We start from the raw sequence: 13,111 nt of genomic DNA on the forward strand, positions 1-13,111 counted from the left end.
AAGCGTGCAGCCAGTGCAGGACCTGATTTAGTCAATCACAGCTTGGCACAAGGGGCTTTGCTTACTCAGAGCCTGTTCTCAGCAGCTCAGTGGGCTTCTGGCAGCCTGCAGACAAAGCAGTGAGGTGCTCGGGGCCGGTTTCAACTCCAGAAAAGCACAATGGGCTGGCTCCCCGTGTTCAGCTTTGATATAGCAGCCATACCAGAGTGCTCTGGCCTTCAGGAGATGTTTTCCTCCAGCCTTGCTCTGCGTACACTTCCCCCACTGTCTTCTCATTTTGCTAGTCACGAGGCAGAGACCCCAGAGCAGACACAGCGAAGGCTGGCGGAGTTTTGACACATTTCATAAGGAGCATTAATAGCGCAAAACTGGAGGCTGTTCCGTTGGAGGGCTTCAGCTCCTTCTGCATTCATTTCTCAGGCAATTCATTACCCAGCTGAAACCATTCCTTGATTAAAAAGACAGGTAATTCTTTTACATTGAGATTGGGATTTCAGGAAGAAATAACTTGCAGGAGACCCACACAAAGCAAACCATGACAAGAATGGCTTAGAACTGGTTGCCCTAGGATATTTTAAAGTGGAATAATTTCCTTGGAGTAGCCTGGATTCATGGGGAGATTGTCCCAGCTGGGCAAAGGGAACAAATTTGAAGGAAAATGAGGGGAAAAAATGGGAGAGGGGCAAGAAGAGGAGGTTAGACCTTTTGACATAGGCAAAGTGACAAGGGACAATTTTGTAATAAAAGTTATTTTCTTGCCACATTGCAATAAATGGAGACTAAAATAAGGGAGAAAAAGCCTGAGAAATGGAATGATGTGTGGCAGCTGGACTAAGGCAGAGCAAGCCAAGTTTTATCATGATATTTTAATGTTTTGTCTCTTTCTGTTTATTTCCCAAGCTCCAAAATTACCCATCAGCAGGAAACCAATGCCACATACTCCCACCATCTCTGCATTGTGATCCAAATTCAAAGCAGGAGTAAAACTTCCCAGCTTCACTGCAGTAAACTGATCTACACCAAAGACTTGACGTTGAGTAAGGGAGCAACAGGTCCCATGGAAGTTGCTTTGGGCAAGGCATTTCTCACTGTTGCAGACGGCAGATTCAGTGGCATGCTACCTGTGTTTCCCAAAAATGCCTCATCACACCCGGAAAAGAAAAGCAAGGGAGAAGCTACCAGAAAACAAGGGGTTTCTGCACAAGGACTGTTTGATGGCTTGTACAAAGGAGACCAGGGTGTGTAATACGTTTGCAGACACCCCACACTGGGAGGAGAGGTGTGAGTAATGCAGAACGAGAGTTTGAAAGGAGCCCGGTAAAACAGAGAAATGGTGCTGAAATAGCCCCTGTGATGGGGTTCCCTCGGAACAAACGCAGAGTTCTGCAAACCTGCATTGATCATCAGCTACGCAAATTGTGGCTGGGGGACAATGAGCTAGGCAGCAGCTATACAATGGTCCTGGGGTTTTAGTGAATCCAAAGCTGAGGGAGAACTCTTTTAAAGCTGTTTTTCGGGGAGCTTGAGAAATACCTTTCACTGTGACAGCCTTTCCCTCCTCTTTCCTTTAGCAGGACACTGTTCCTGTTGGTTGTGCCAGCAGTTTTGCCTGCATGGTGAACCAGAGAATGAACTGACCAACACGAAAACCTTTAGTGTTAGTTTGCTATGGGTTTTTTCCAGGTTCCCTGGTCAGGTTCACATCATGGCTCCCCTATGCGTGAAGTGGGGAGGCATGAAGAGACAGCAATGATGCAAGGAGCTGGGGATGCTCTAAGCTGTAGCTGCCACAAGCTTTAGCACATGAAAGCACAAACCCACCGATCCCCTCCTCCAGAATGGCCATAACTGTAAGGCTCAGCTGGGCGTTTCCACCATAACAAAGAGGGAAGTAATGATGCAGAGTTTTGGCGCTGCTGCTCTTCAATTTCTTCATCCCACAACTCCCTGCACATGAGGAGGGAGCTATAAAAAGGGACTTTGGCCCAGTGCATCCAAATGGCCAGCTGTGTTTCTTTGTGCTTTGTTGCCAGGTGTTGTTCCCTCCTGTCTGTTAAAGGGTAACCTGGTATATTCCTTGCAGAGAATAATGGAGCTGTTAGTCATCCTAAAGCCCTGAAATCAGACACCTGCAGGCAGCAGACCTGAACCATTTAAAGTAACTGTGCATGTGGCAAATTCTTAAGCAGCTGAGATTCTTACTATCTTCTCTCTCCCATCAGCTTTTGCTGCTCCTCCTAGAGCCAAGGAGAAGGAGCTGGGTTTGTGTGGCTCATCCAGCAGTGCTGGAGACTCCATTTCTAGTGCAAAGTGCTTTGAAACCAGCACCTCAAACACAAGAGGATGGGAGTGGGCAGAGCTTTTAGTACCCCTGTGAAATGTGGTCACTGCAGAGGAGTACTTTGGAATTGCTTTGCAGCCCAAGGGAAAAATGAGATGTCAGGTCTTGACTTGAAATTGCAGCAACATGCAGAGCTCCCTGCCACCCAGAGCTGCCTTCTTTCTTTTTCCTTCCCATTCATTTGGGAAGCACATAAAGCTGGAAAAGGTTTTAACCCCAAAGCAAAAGAAATATCCCTGGTGATAGAGACCAGGCAGATGGAAGTGAGAAAAAAAGCCGCAAACTCTGGGAATGGTGCAAATGTGATTAGTGCCTCCCTCTGCACCCCCTGCCCACCCCAGTGATTATTACTTTTCTGTACAATGAGATGACGAACAGTCAGCACTGAGTGAAATGTGTGTGTAATTTATCTTCCCCCCATGTCTTGTTTCCCCAGGCACTTTATAAACTTCATAATGAAATGCAGCCACCTGGCACACAGCACGCTGCCTAGCAGTGAGAGAGAAGGGAAACGAGCCAAGGATGCAGAGTAAAAGTCCAGCATTTTTCTAGGCATGATCCTTCAAGCTCTGAGATGAAAAGACCAACATCATGTTTGTTCCTACCTGTGCAACCTCTCTGAACCACCCCCGGCCACTCGGAAACCAAATACCAAGTCTTTCCTCCACGAAACAGGGATGTGGAGTCTCACCAGGGAGTTGCTAGAAAAATTGTGTGCACCTGGGCAAAGCAGCCTATTTCCTGAAGCTCCTCAGCCGGAATGATTGCTTCACTTTGCCTTGTCACATTCATGGAGGAGACGTTCAGTTTCTAAATCGATGGTTTTCTACCAGAAAGCGTTGCCAAGGCAGACCTAGAAGTGTCACCACCAACTCCAATTTGTACCCTAGAGGTTTCCATCAGCCCAGGGCAGCCCTGATTGTGAAACAGAGCTTCTGGAAACGCACCACTGAGACAGGAGAAGAGGCAGCCAGCACGATTGATTCAGCACTGACCATATGCAGCCAGTCTTTCAGGCCAGCAACTGCTTGCATGCTGTAATCACGATGGAGGCAAGCAGAGGTTAAACCTGTTGTCCTCTCCAGCTGTAAACTTCTGGGCCAGGGTAGGTCCCATCACACTCGGATTGTTGGCATGCTCCTGCCTGGGCGTGTGAGGTTTAGTGGCCCACCGGCTCACTGGTTTGTGAAGTGTGGGATGAAGGACAATGAGCCTTGCTGTGTACATGCGTCACTGAACCACCCTCACTGCAGCCTGGGGGGATTAGGGGTTTTAACATCTCTCTGGAGTTGAGCAACTGGGCCCTGCAGAGTACTGCAGGTCAGGGGGTAGCAGTGTTCAGTTTCCAGACTGTTCCTTGTGCAGTGGGGTGGCAGCTGGCATAGCGCACACCAGGCTGGATGGCTGTCTGTACTGGGAATTCATTGCAACCAATTAGTTCAATTTTCAATTATCTGAGAGAACGAACTTAGCTAATTAAAGCCTAATTACATTTTTCCTGCTTCTTCAGCTGTCTTGTCCTATTAAACCTGCATTTTGGGACTCAGTGAGGCAAGAAGGGAGTACTCACAGCTGCACGGAAACCTGTAAGATGTGAACACTTGTGGGGCCTGTCAGAAAGGATGAAATCTTGGGCCATGCCAGGGCAAAAAGTCAGCATCCAGCCCCAGCCAGGCAGCTGTCACAGAAAGGGAACAGTGCCCTGAGCTTGCTTTCCTACACACCTTGCTTTCCTTGGAGGTGTTCTGCACAAGCACTTGCATCCATCCTCACACCCACGCTTGTGTACCAGCCTCAAACAATACCAACAGACACACTAAAGTAACAAAACCGGCTCACTAATGAAGAAGCAGGGTTGTGTAGCTCTGCAGTTCCAGCCCCTTGTCCAGAAAGGTCACTCTAGTTGCCTTCTGCCACAGGGTAGATATTTCTCCTGTCTTTTGTTGATTATTGCCTTGATCATCTTCCACTTCCAGTGGAGATGATCCACCATTAGAATGAGGTGATAACTCGTGGCCTTGCAGTATTGGACCCTTTCAGAACTGGGGCATCACAGGAAGGGTGAATCTTGTCTCCTTTCCCCCTAGAGTCACTCAGAGCAAAACCAAAAGTGTTCACTGAAGGCACATATCAGCAAGGCACAGCTGGTGCTGCATAAATCACAAACAGCCAGTGAGCCTACATAGAAAGAAAAGGCAGATCTGACAAGACATTCTGGTGCTGTGTCTTCTAAGCTCCTTGCTAGGACAGTAAATCCACCTGTAGAGATAGTATCTTCAAAGGTTGTCACTGGGGCAGGAGAACCCCATTCATCTAAGAAGCAATGTTCAGACAGGTCTCACTAACTCAAAAAGAGGAAACTTCTTTGATTTAATAGCTGCTCCCTGACTGCACACCAACAGACAGCACTTTGCCATGGCCAGGACTCATGATCCTGACCAGCTGAATACCGTAGCCTGACAGAGAGTGCCAAAACTGCTGCCCTCACCTTGAAGTCACCTGTGACCTGCAGCCAAGATTGCCATGTAGACCCTTCTCTCAGCTTCTTTCACTACTGTCCTAAAATCTTTGTCATTAAAAAGACAATTTTGCTTTGTTGTTGATTAACCTGCCTTAAATTAATGATGTAAAAACATCATCCACACTAATGAGCTTCTGAGAAGGATGAGAGCTGCAAAGGCATCTCTTAAGCTAGAGTTCTGTTATACTTCAACCTGAAATACATGTAGATGAGCAGCGTTTTTCAGATCAGAGACAGTCAGTTTAGACATGTGTTCATGCCTTTGAGCATTGCCAGTGCCCCCACCACTGCCCCCACCCCAGCACGTTAACAGTGGTATCTTCAGGGATGTGCCAAACCATACTGATCATTGGCAACATTCTGATTTTCTCTTAACTGAATTTTCCATAACCATGTGCCCACGGAACAAACAAGTCTAAGAAATTGCCTGTCTCTAAAATCAGAGGAATGCAAACTTGTCCAGACTGCTGGGGAATTGCTTAGCTAAGTTACCTTAATGGGGGAACTAGTGTGAACACAAAGATGTATCCAACACCATGGAACAGGCAGTTGTTAAGGCGGTTGAGGATGTTCTGTGCTTCCAAAGACGTATTCTCCATGACTAAAACCAAAGTTTCCAATCCCTCATTCATACTTGAGAAAACCAAGTTGGATTCAGAAAGCCAAACAGCTGCTTTAAAGACATCTACACTTGCATGTAAATCCGTCAAATCTAATGAGATACTCACCCTGCACAGAGAGCACAGTCCAAAGCGATGTCCTTGAATGCCCTGTGGTCTTTTAACGGTGTCATTTTGCCACTGCACAGGGATAGTTCAGGTCAGGCTGTTGGCACAGGCCTGAACCACACCAAGAACCATTCCCACAAGTTAACAGTATCATCACTGAAGTTCCAGTGCCCAGGAACGTTCCTGGCACTGTTCATTTTCCTAGTACAGATGGAGCTGTAAGATCCATCCTTTATACTGACAACTCTAAAAGCTCACACAATCCTGTGAAAGGTCTGATTTGGCAAAGAGCAAGAGGGACAACTCACATTTATTTGGAAGTGAGGCACTTTCTGTGCTCCAGGTTTTGTGGTGAGTGCCAGGTGCTCTGCACACCTCAGTGGGGAGCAAGCTCTGTGCCAGGCTAGCAAATCCAGGCAGGCTCAAGCATGGGGCCAGGGCAGGGTGGGGGATCTGAGGAATTCCAGGCCAAAATGCCATCAGCAGCCAGAGCAGCAAAGCAGCTGTGAAGACACAGAAACTGGGAAACGTTTCTCTTTCAAACAGAGAAACTGGTAGGTAAAATCTCTGAAGCTGTGAGGCAATGCTGGCTCTTGAATTCTGTCATCGTTTGGCCTCAGTTCTCCCTTGAGTACCTGACTCTCATGGCATCAATTTGTCCCTCTCTGGCAGAGGTAATGGACTACAGAGGCTTTATCCAGACGCTAATGGCTCTCACACGGCTGATACAAGAGAACCACACTGAGCTGCAGTGGGGATTTATGGAGAGATGTTCCTGAGTAATTGCACTGCGTATTTCAAGCCATCTCTCTGCTAAGTGAACCCCTAAGTGCACTGTCCCAGGTTCCTTAGCAGAAAACAGGCTCACAAAGCTGATGATTTAACCATCACTAAATTAAAATCCAATATGAGGATCAGCTGGACAAACCTGGTGCACTTGCTGGAGGGAATGGCTTGGGAGGGGAGGTGGAAGTGGCTTTTTGCCCACTGATGGGAGGGCAGAAGGGAAACATGGATTTCCATTCTTGCTTGATGGGAGTCCCTGTGGGGAGCGCAACAGCCCGGAGACCTTGCCAGAGCTCAGGAAACCTGTGTTTTCTTCTTCAGTCTGTCATGTGGCTTCAGGAAAAGTGGTCTGTTACCTCCTTTCCAGCCCCGAAACTGCCTGCCTCATCTTGGAGGCCAGCTTTCGGACCTTCATTGCTTAGGATGCAGGTAATGGTAGGCAGGCTGCAAGCTGGGATCACAGCACCCTTCTGTGGGCTTGGCTGGGATGAGGGCTTGTCCCTGACTGCTGCCTTGTGCGTACACACTCGGAGAGAGGCCGTTCTGTCAGTCAGCTGGGAACACGCCTGAAGCCAGGCCAGAGGTCTGGCAGGGAAACTAGGTGGTGGCAGAGCACCCCAGACCCACCCATGAGAGGAGTCCAGCCCCTCACCCCCATCAGCACTCGGATTTTGACCTGCAGAGATCCATTCCAGCCATTTCCCAGGCTTTGCAGGGCAACATGTGTCTGGCACAACCTGGTTCCCTCCACCTACCTACAGAACAAGCCCAGAACTGCCAGACGAGAGGCAGGAAACTGCTACTTATCTAATTTGATTTTATTTTACTTCTTTTTTATTTTTTTGGGCTCTCAGAAATGTGTTCAGTCTGGATTGAGGTTACAACCTGGGTAATGCCTCCCTGCCTAAAAAAAAGGCTGTTACCATAACAACCTGACTCTGCGCTTCATTACCATGGCAATTCTCAGGAATTATTAAATACTGTGTATGTTTGGTGCACGCGCTCCAGTACATCTGGTGCCAGGCTCAGGTTGGGATCCTCCCTCCACCCTAATCTGTTTGTCTGTCTCATCTTGTTTAACCCTTTCATTGCCCTCAGCCAAGCCTGCCAGGGCATGGAGAAGGAGGTGGGTATCATTTGGGACTTGATTTGGGTTTTTCCCCACTGCAGGCAGGACTGTACGACCAGGGTTGGTGGGTCTTCTCAGGTGGGTCAAGCCACCTCTTTATTTCTCCAATTCTAAGATCAGTGATCACAGAGGTAGAGGATTTCTCTTTGTGGGCAGGCTGCTCAGCAGAGGAAATGCTGTCACACTTGCCTTTCTCTGCTGTTTCGCTGCTGCCTGTCTAGAAACAAGAAATTCGAGCTGGAACAGATTGGCAGCAAGTGGGGACCAGCCCAGAGACAGGGAGATGTTCTTGAAGGATTGTGAAGGTCCAGTGTAGGTTGCTCTTGGTAAGGGTCAAGAAGCAGTTCTCTGTTAGTAGGATAACTTGACTGACCATGTACAGCCTAAAGTCATGATTGTTTTCCAGAGAAGAGATGCAGACTAGATGGACCAGTGGCTCAGAACAATGTGGCTGGTCCCACAGGGCTGCATTGGTATCTTGTATTCCACTGCTAGGAAACGATTTTATGTGAGGCTCAACGGCTGGTCCTCACTCTGCCACTGGTGTGATGATCCACCTAAGCATGTCCCTTCTCCCTCCGTCTCTCTGCTGCCCTTCATAGCCAGCAGTGTCTCTCAGTCATACGTGTGCAGCTCCTGGCACCCCAGTGACGTTCTGGAAGCTAATGTGCTATAAGCAGCAATTAAAAAAATAAAGTAACACTAAACCAGCCTCGTTCAAAAAAAAAATCTGCTTAAATTTTCTTGGGAGCCAGTACCCACTTGCGAGCTTAAGCTAAATGAGTAGGCGCGAGATGAAAAAACACAGCTATTTGTGGGGAAAGGCAGCAGAAAGAGCCATTATGGTTTGGTTTCCTTACACAAGCCCTGGAGTAGCCACCTGATCCTCTGGCTGCAGGACTCATGCCTCTGGGGCAGGGCCGCTGGGTTTCCAGGGTCTGAGATGGTAGCTCTTCCCCTGAGATCTGGGCAGCATCATGGTGCCCTCAGCACCCTCCCTTCCACCAGGCATGAGCTGCACTGGCATCTGCTCCGTGTGAACAGGATGGGGAAGGAATCAGAGCAGTTAAAACAGCAACCATGACTTCACCTCAAGAGGCTCTTTAGACCCCAAATCTCTAACTCAAGGGGTTCCCTCATCATGCCAGCCCTCCGTTGCCTTCCTTCTGTTCTCCTCTTACTGTCTCAGTGCTGCCATCAATCCTCCAGAGATCTTCTTTTCCTCAAATAATTCTTCCTCTCAGTGGGGTAACTAGTCTTTTATTGGGAATCTAATGGGATGGAGACCTGTGTGCAAGTGTCTTAAACCCACTGTAAGCAAGACAGAAACCCACTAGCCCCATGGGGACACACGCCTTGTAGTAGAGCAAATGTGGATGGTGCCCATCAACTGCCTCACTCTGCAGACTGTCTTTTGTCGGTGCACACGACCTGCTAATGTAGATGTAGCTCTTATTGTCAGGAATGAGGCACAGCACGACTAGCGGATGAACAAGCCAATGCAAAGTTGGGCTCCTGCCCCAACGGGCCGTGTAGAAAGTCTTCCCTCCCGTAATTGACTCCTGAGCAAGCTCCATCTGTCTCAGCAGGTGCCCAGCTCTGCTTTCTGGGGCATTACCTTGTTCCTCCACCTCATGTATACACGACCCTACTGTGGCTGACTTTTCTCCTTTCCTCTAGAAGACTCCATAGCACAAAAGGGATGAAGACCCCCACACCTCACTCCTGGGTTCTGGCCTCTGAGGACACTTGGCAAGTTGGTGGCTATGTGGGATTGCAGAGCCTTGTTTCCCCGCTGGGCAGCAGGACCCCTCAACACACACACCAGCTCTCACGGCCCCTGGCAGAGCTAGGCAGGTAGGCACAGCTGAGAGAATTTAACCATCTGCTTCTCTCAGGGCATTGCTGCAGGTCGGAGTTTAGGTGATTTTGATACTTTCTCTGGATTAGCAACTTTTTCTGTGCCTTGCTCGCATTGCTAACACTGGAAGGTTTCTTCCGCCGTTTCTGAATGCTCCCTTGCGCTGGGGCCACGGTGGGTGGATGGATTGGCAAGAGAGACCAAATGCCAGCTTAAAGCAGAAGCTGGACGGGAGTTTAGTGAGTGCACCTGGGCTGTCCTCTGAGAGCACAGCGACCTGAAGATGCAGTTACAGATTTAGGTTATACATGCAAGTACACTCCTAAGTGTTTGCAGAGCTGGGTCATCGTGTGCATTGCATCTCACCCTGGTGTTGTGACCAGGCTGTGCTCCTACAGTGGGAACGGTTTGCACTCATATGCAAAGAGATCAATGGCTAGAACACTCCCTTCAGCAGCAGGGACCAAAATCCCCTTCCATGCTGCTGTGTGAAAGCCACTTTTACATCTGCCAGCAAGGCAGCAAGCCCTCCAGGCTGGGAAGGCTGCTCAGGTATGCAGACCTACAAGCTGCTCATAAAAATCAGACCCCTGCCTGTTCAGCCATTTCACTGGCACCAACAGGACATTTCAGGGCTTTGAATCCCAAATTCCAGTCCTGCTGCTACGTTGCCTTTGTGCTCTTAAGGCGCTACAGACAACAAGTTATTGGGAGCAACCAGTGACAGCGCTGCACTGCTCCTGCTCTGCATCAGATTTAGTCCATCAATACCCTGCTGGAACCTTGAAGAAGGTGCTCAGCAACTACTGATCAATTAAAAAATGTACTTTAATCTTGTTCTTCTTTCTGGGAAAGGCAGAGAGCTGTTCTTCTGGATTTACATCCAAGTAGATCAGATCACCAGCTCCCCCAGCATCCAGGATTGCTTTCCCACTACAGAAGTGGACCCAGCAGGAATATTGTTGGCGCAACAAAACTCAAATTATTTCCATCTCACACCCACAGACAGAGCTGTAATTCCATCACAGAACAAAGGTCAGGAGTCCTCCTCCTCTCACATAATTTAGTTTCGACAGCTCATCAGGATCAGAGAAGCTAGAGATTTTAACTTGGAGTCTGAAATCTTGCTTTGCAAGAGGCACTCAGTGCATCTTTATGAATCTCTGCTTCAGTACTGTGCAGGTATTTAATACAAGCCTGAAATACTTAGATCCTGACAAAATTATTTGCTAGAGGTAACTGATACTTGCTTGTGAAAAATGTACGTTAGCTTCTGCTTTAAAGAAATATCTCTAATTAGAGTTCAGTTGGAAGGTGAGATGATTATATCCAGAACTAGGATTGAAATACCTGAACTACACACAGAGAGGGAAAGAAAATGAAGACAACACAAAATTCTTTTGAAATAAGTTTTTTTTTTTTTTTCCTGAACATTCACCAGTTTTCAAAAAACTACAAAAACCTCAAGGACTGTAACAATATAGCACTTGAAAAAAGGGCTGCTGCGTACAAAACCAAGCATGCTTTTGTTTTGGGGTTGAAGTGGTTTTTTGTATTTATCTGGGTTCTTTTCTTCTTTCAGCATAGTGTGAAAGAAGAAAGTACCAGTTTATTTAACAGGATAGCTCAGGAAAATAAGGAAGAACATGCTTTCCCCATTACAAAACTCTACCAGAAGATGCATGCTTGAGGTCCGAAATACAAACAGACTGACACATTTTATAGCATCAAGAATTTGTTGTACGACCCACACAGCACTTCCCTTCCCCTGCCCCATGGTCAAAGATGTTGTCCGTGCCATGCATTTTGCTTTCCCTTTAGTTTGTATTTTTGTTTTCTTTTTGTAGTGAGTTATTTGCCTTTTTTTTTTTTTAGCCCTAAATCCCAGGTAGCAGTATCCAAGGTAACAGCAGAAAAGAGTCCACATCTGCACATTATCACTGTTTCTGCAAGTTTCATGCAAAACTTAAGCCATTTCTGCATGCAACATGATGCTGGTCATTTATTGTGCTTCACACAACTCCGGGGAGATTCCCCCAGTCACCACAAGAGAGTTTGTTGACTGAGAAGCGCAGGTTTGCTTTCCTGTGGAAACAGACATATTAAAAGACCCCTCCCCCGCCTTTCCACTCCCCCCCAGTTGCCCCAAACACATGGGAATGTGCATCTCAGCATCAGGTCCGGACAGTTCACTTGCCTACAAAAGCCCGGTGGCTTCAGTAAAGTCCCATGATTGCAGCTCCCACATCCTTGGAAGGTCTTCGGTCCTTCACCAGAAAGTTAATCATGCTCTCTGACTTGATGAGCAAGTTGCAGCCCAAAAAGAAGATGCCGAACATCACAGTCAAGGAGAGGACACAGAGAACAGCGATCTGCACCACTCGTGTGATGTAAAGGCTCCTCTCATCAGGCGCCAGGACCGAGGAGCCACCGTCGGTCGCCAGCACCGAGCTGGTCCCATTGCAGCAGGCCATGAGCAACCCCAAGCCCTGGGTCCTGTTGGCGTAAGCTCCCTGCTCGAGGAGAGTCTGGTTGAAAAAGGATCCATTCATGGTCTATGCACGATCCCAAATCTCCAGGGAAGGCAAGAGCTTGCTGTCCCCCTGCCCACCCTTCACCTGCCAGGGCTCGGTGCCACCTCCTGCCTTTCTTCTCACAACGCCTTGGATGGAGGGGAAACTTCCTCGAGGCGGCGAGCAGGTGGGAAGCCAATTTGTGCAGCCGAGGGATGGCTCGCTCCCGGATCCCTCCTGGCACAGGCAGCGCTAGCACAAACCCCCAAACAAGCAAAAAGAGAGCGAGAGAAAAGGCAAAGGGGGCCCGGGGAAGAGGAAGGCAGCCGAGGGTTGCCCCATGCCTCCTGCCCTCGCTGCTGCCCCAAAGCTGCCGCCCCAAAGCGCAGGGCAGCGGAGCGGTGCAGCCCCTTTCCCCGGGGGCTCTCCTGCAGGAGGGGAGAGCTGATTCCTGCCGGCTGGAAGCTCCACAAATGCAAGTTCCAAGCTAAAGTCTTCACTGTGTTCAAAGAAAAAACAGCAACTCCACCCCCTTCCAGCCTCCCCCCAGGACCGCCTTCCTCCCCCTCCACGCTCACCCAAGCTGCCCACCCCTTCCCCACGCGTGTGCACCCCCTCTCTACCCTGCCACCCGTGTCTGCACCCACCCCTGTGCCACCCCCAGGTGGGGGCTGACCCCCAAGGCCCTGCAGAGCAGCACCTAACTCATCCTTCCTCCCAGCCCCCCCACCTGCTCCCAAAATCAGCCCACATCGTCAGTATTTGTCCTGGACGGCTGGCAGGTCCCTGTCTCCCCCCACGAAGGCTCCCCTGAGCCTCAGGTCAGTGCTGCTCTTGCCGATCCCCGGTTGCTGCTCTGTGCCACCCACTCCTTCTTCGAGCAGCGCTGGCCCAATCCAGGCCAGTCCACCCCCAGCTCTGCTCAGTGATGCCTGCCCTGTGCCTCCAGATGAGAGCTGGATCCATCCCCCTCTCCACGTCCTTATCTTCCTCTGGCTGGGGGTTTCCACCCCAGGCACCTTTGTCTCCCTCTTCTCCCCCTTCTTTAGCCCCTCCAAAGGGTAGCACTGCAATGCTGCACCCTGATCCCTGCCCAGTACCCCTTCCCCACTCTGTCCCCAGCTCTTGGTCCTCCAGCAACATCACTGCTGCACCCAGGGCTGGAGCATCGCAGACCCTCTCACCCAGGCCCTTCAGCCCCACCGAGGCAATCCCAGGGGAAGTTTCATCAC

General features: G+C 49.3%; 1 protein-coding gene across 1 annotated transcript; it reads right to left on the minus strand.

The window, feature by feature from the left end:
* Positions 1-11,582: 11,582 nt before the first annotated feature.
* Positions 11,583-11,918, minus strand: LOC104347556 (reprimo-like protein). The gene has a single exon (XM_009952623.2). It carries the CDS (start codon positions 11,916-11,918, stop codon positions 11,583-11,585), a length of 336 nt encoding a protein of 111 aa, XP_009950925.1.
* Positions 11,919-13,111: the final 1,193 nt, after the last annotated feature.

This window comes from Leptosomus discolor, chromosome 25 (assembly GCF_034619465.1).
Source record: "Leptosomus discolor isolate bLepDis1 chromosome 25, bLepDis1.hap2, whole genome shotgun sequence".
Lineage (NCBI taxonomy): Eukaryota > Metazoa > Chordata > Aves > Leptosomiformes > Leptosomidae > Leptosomus > Leptosomus discolor.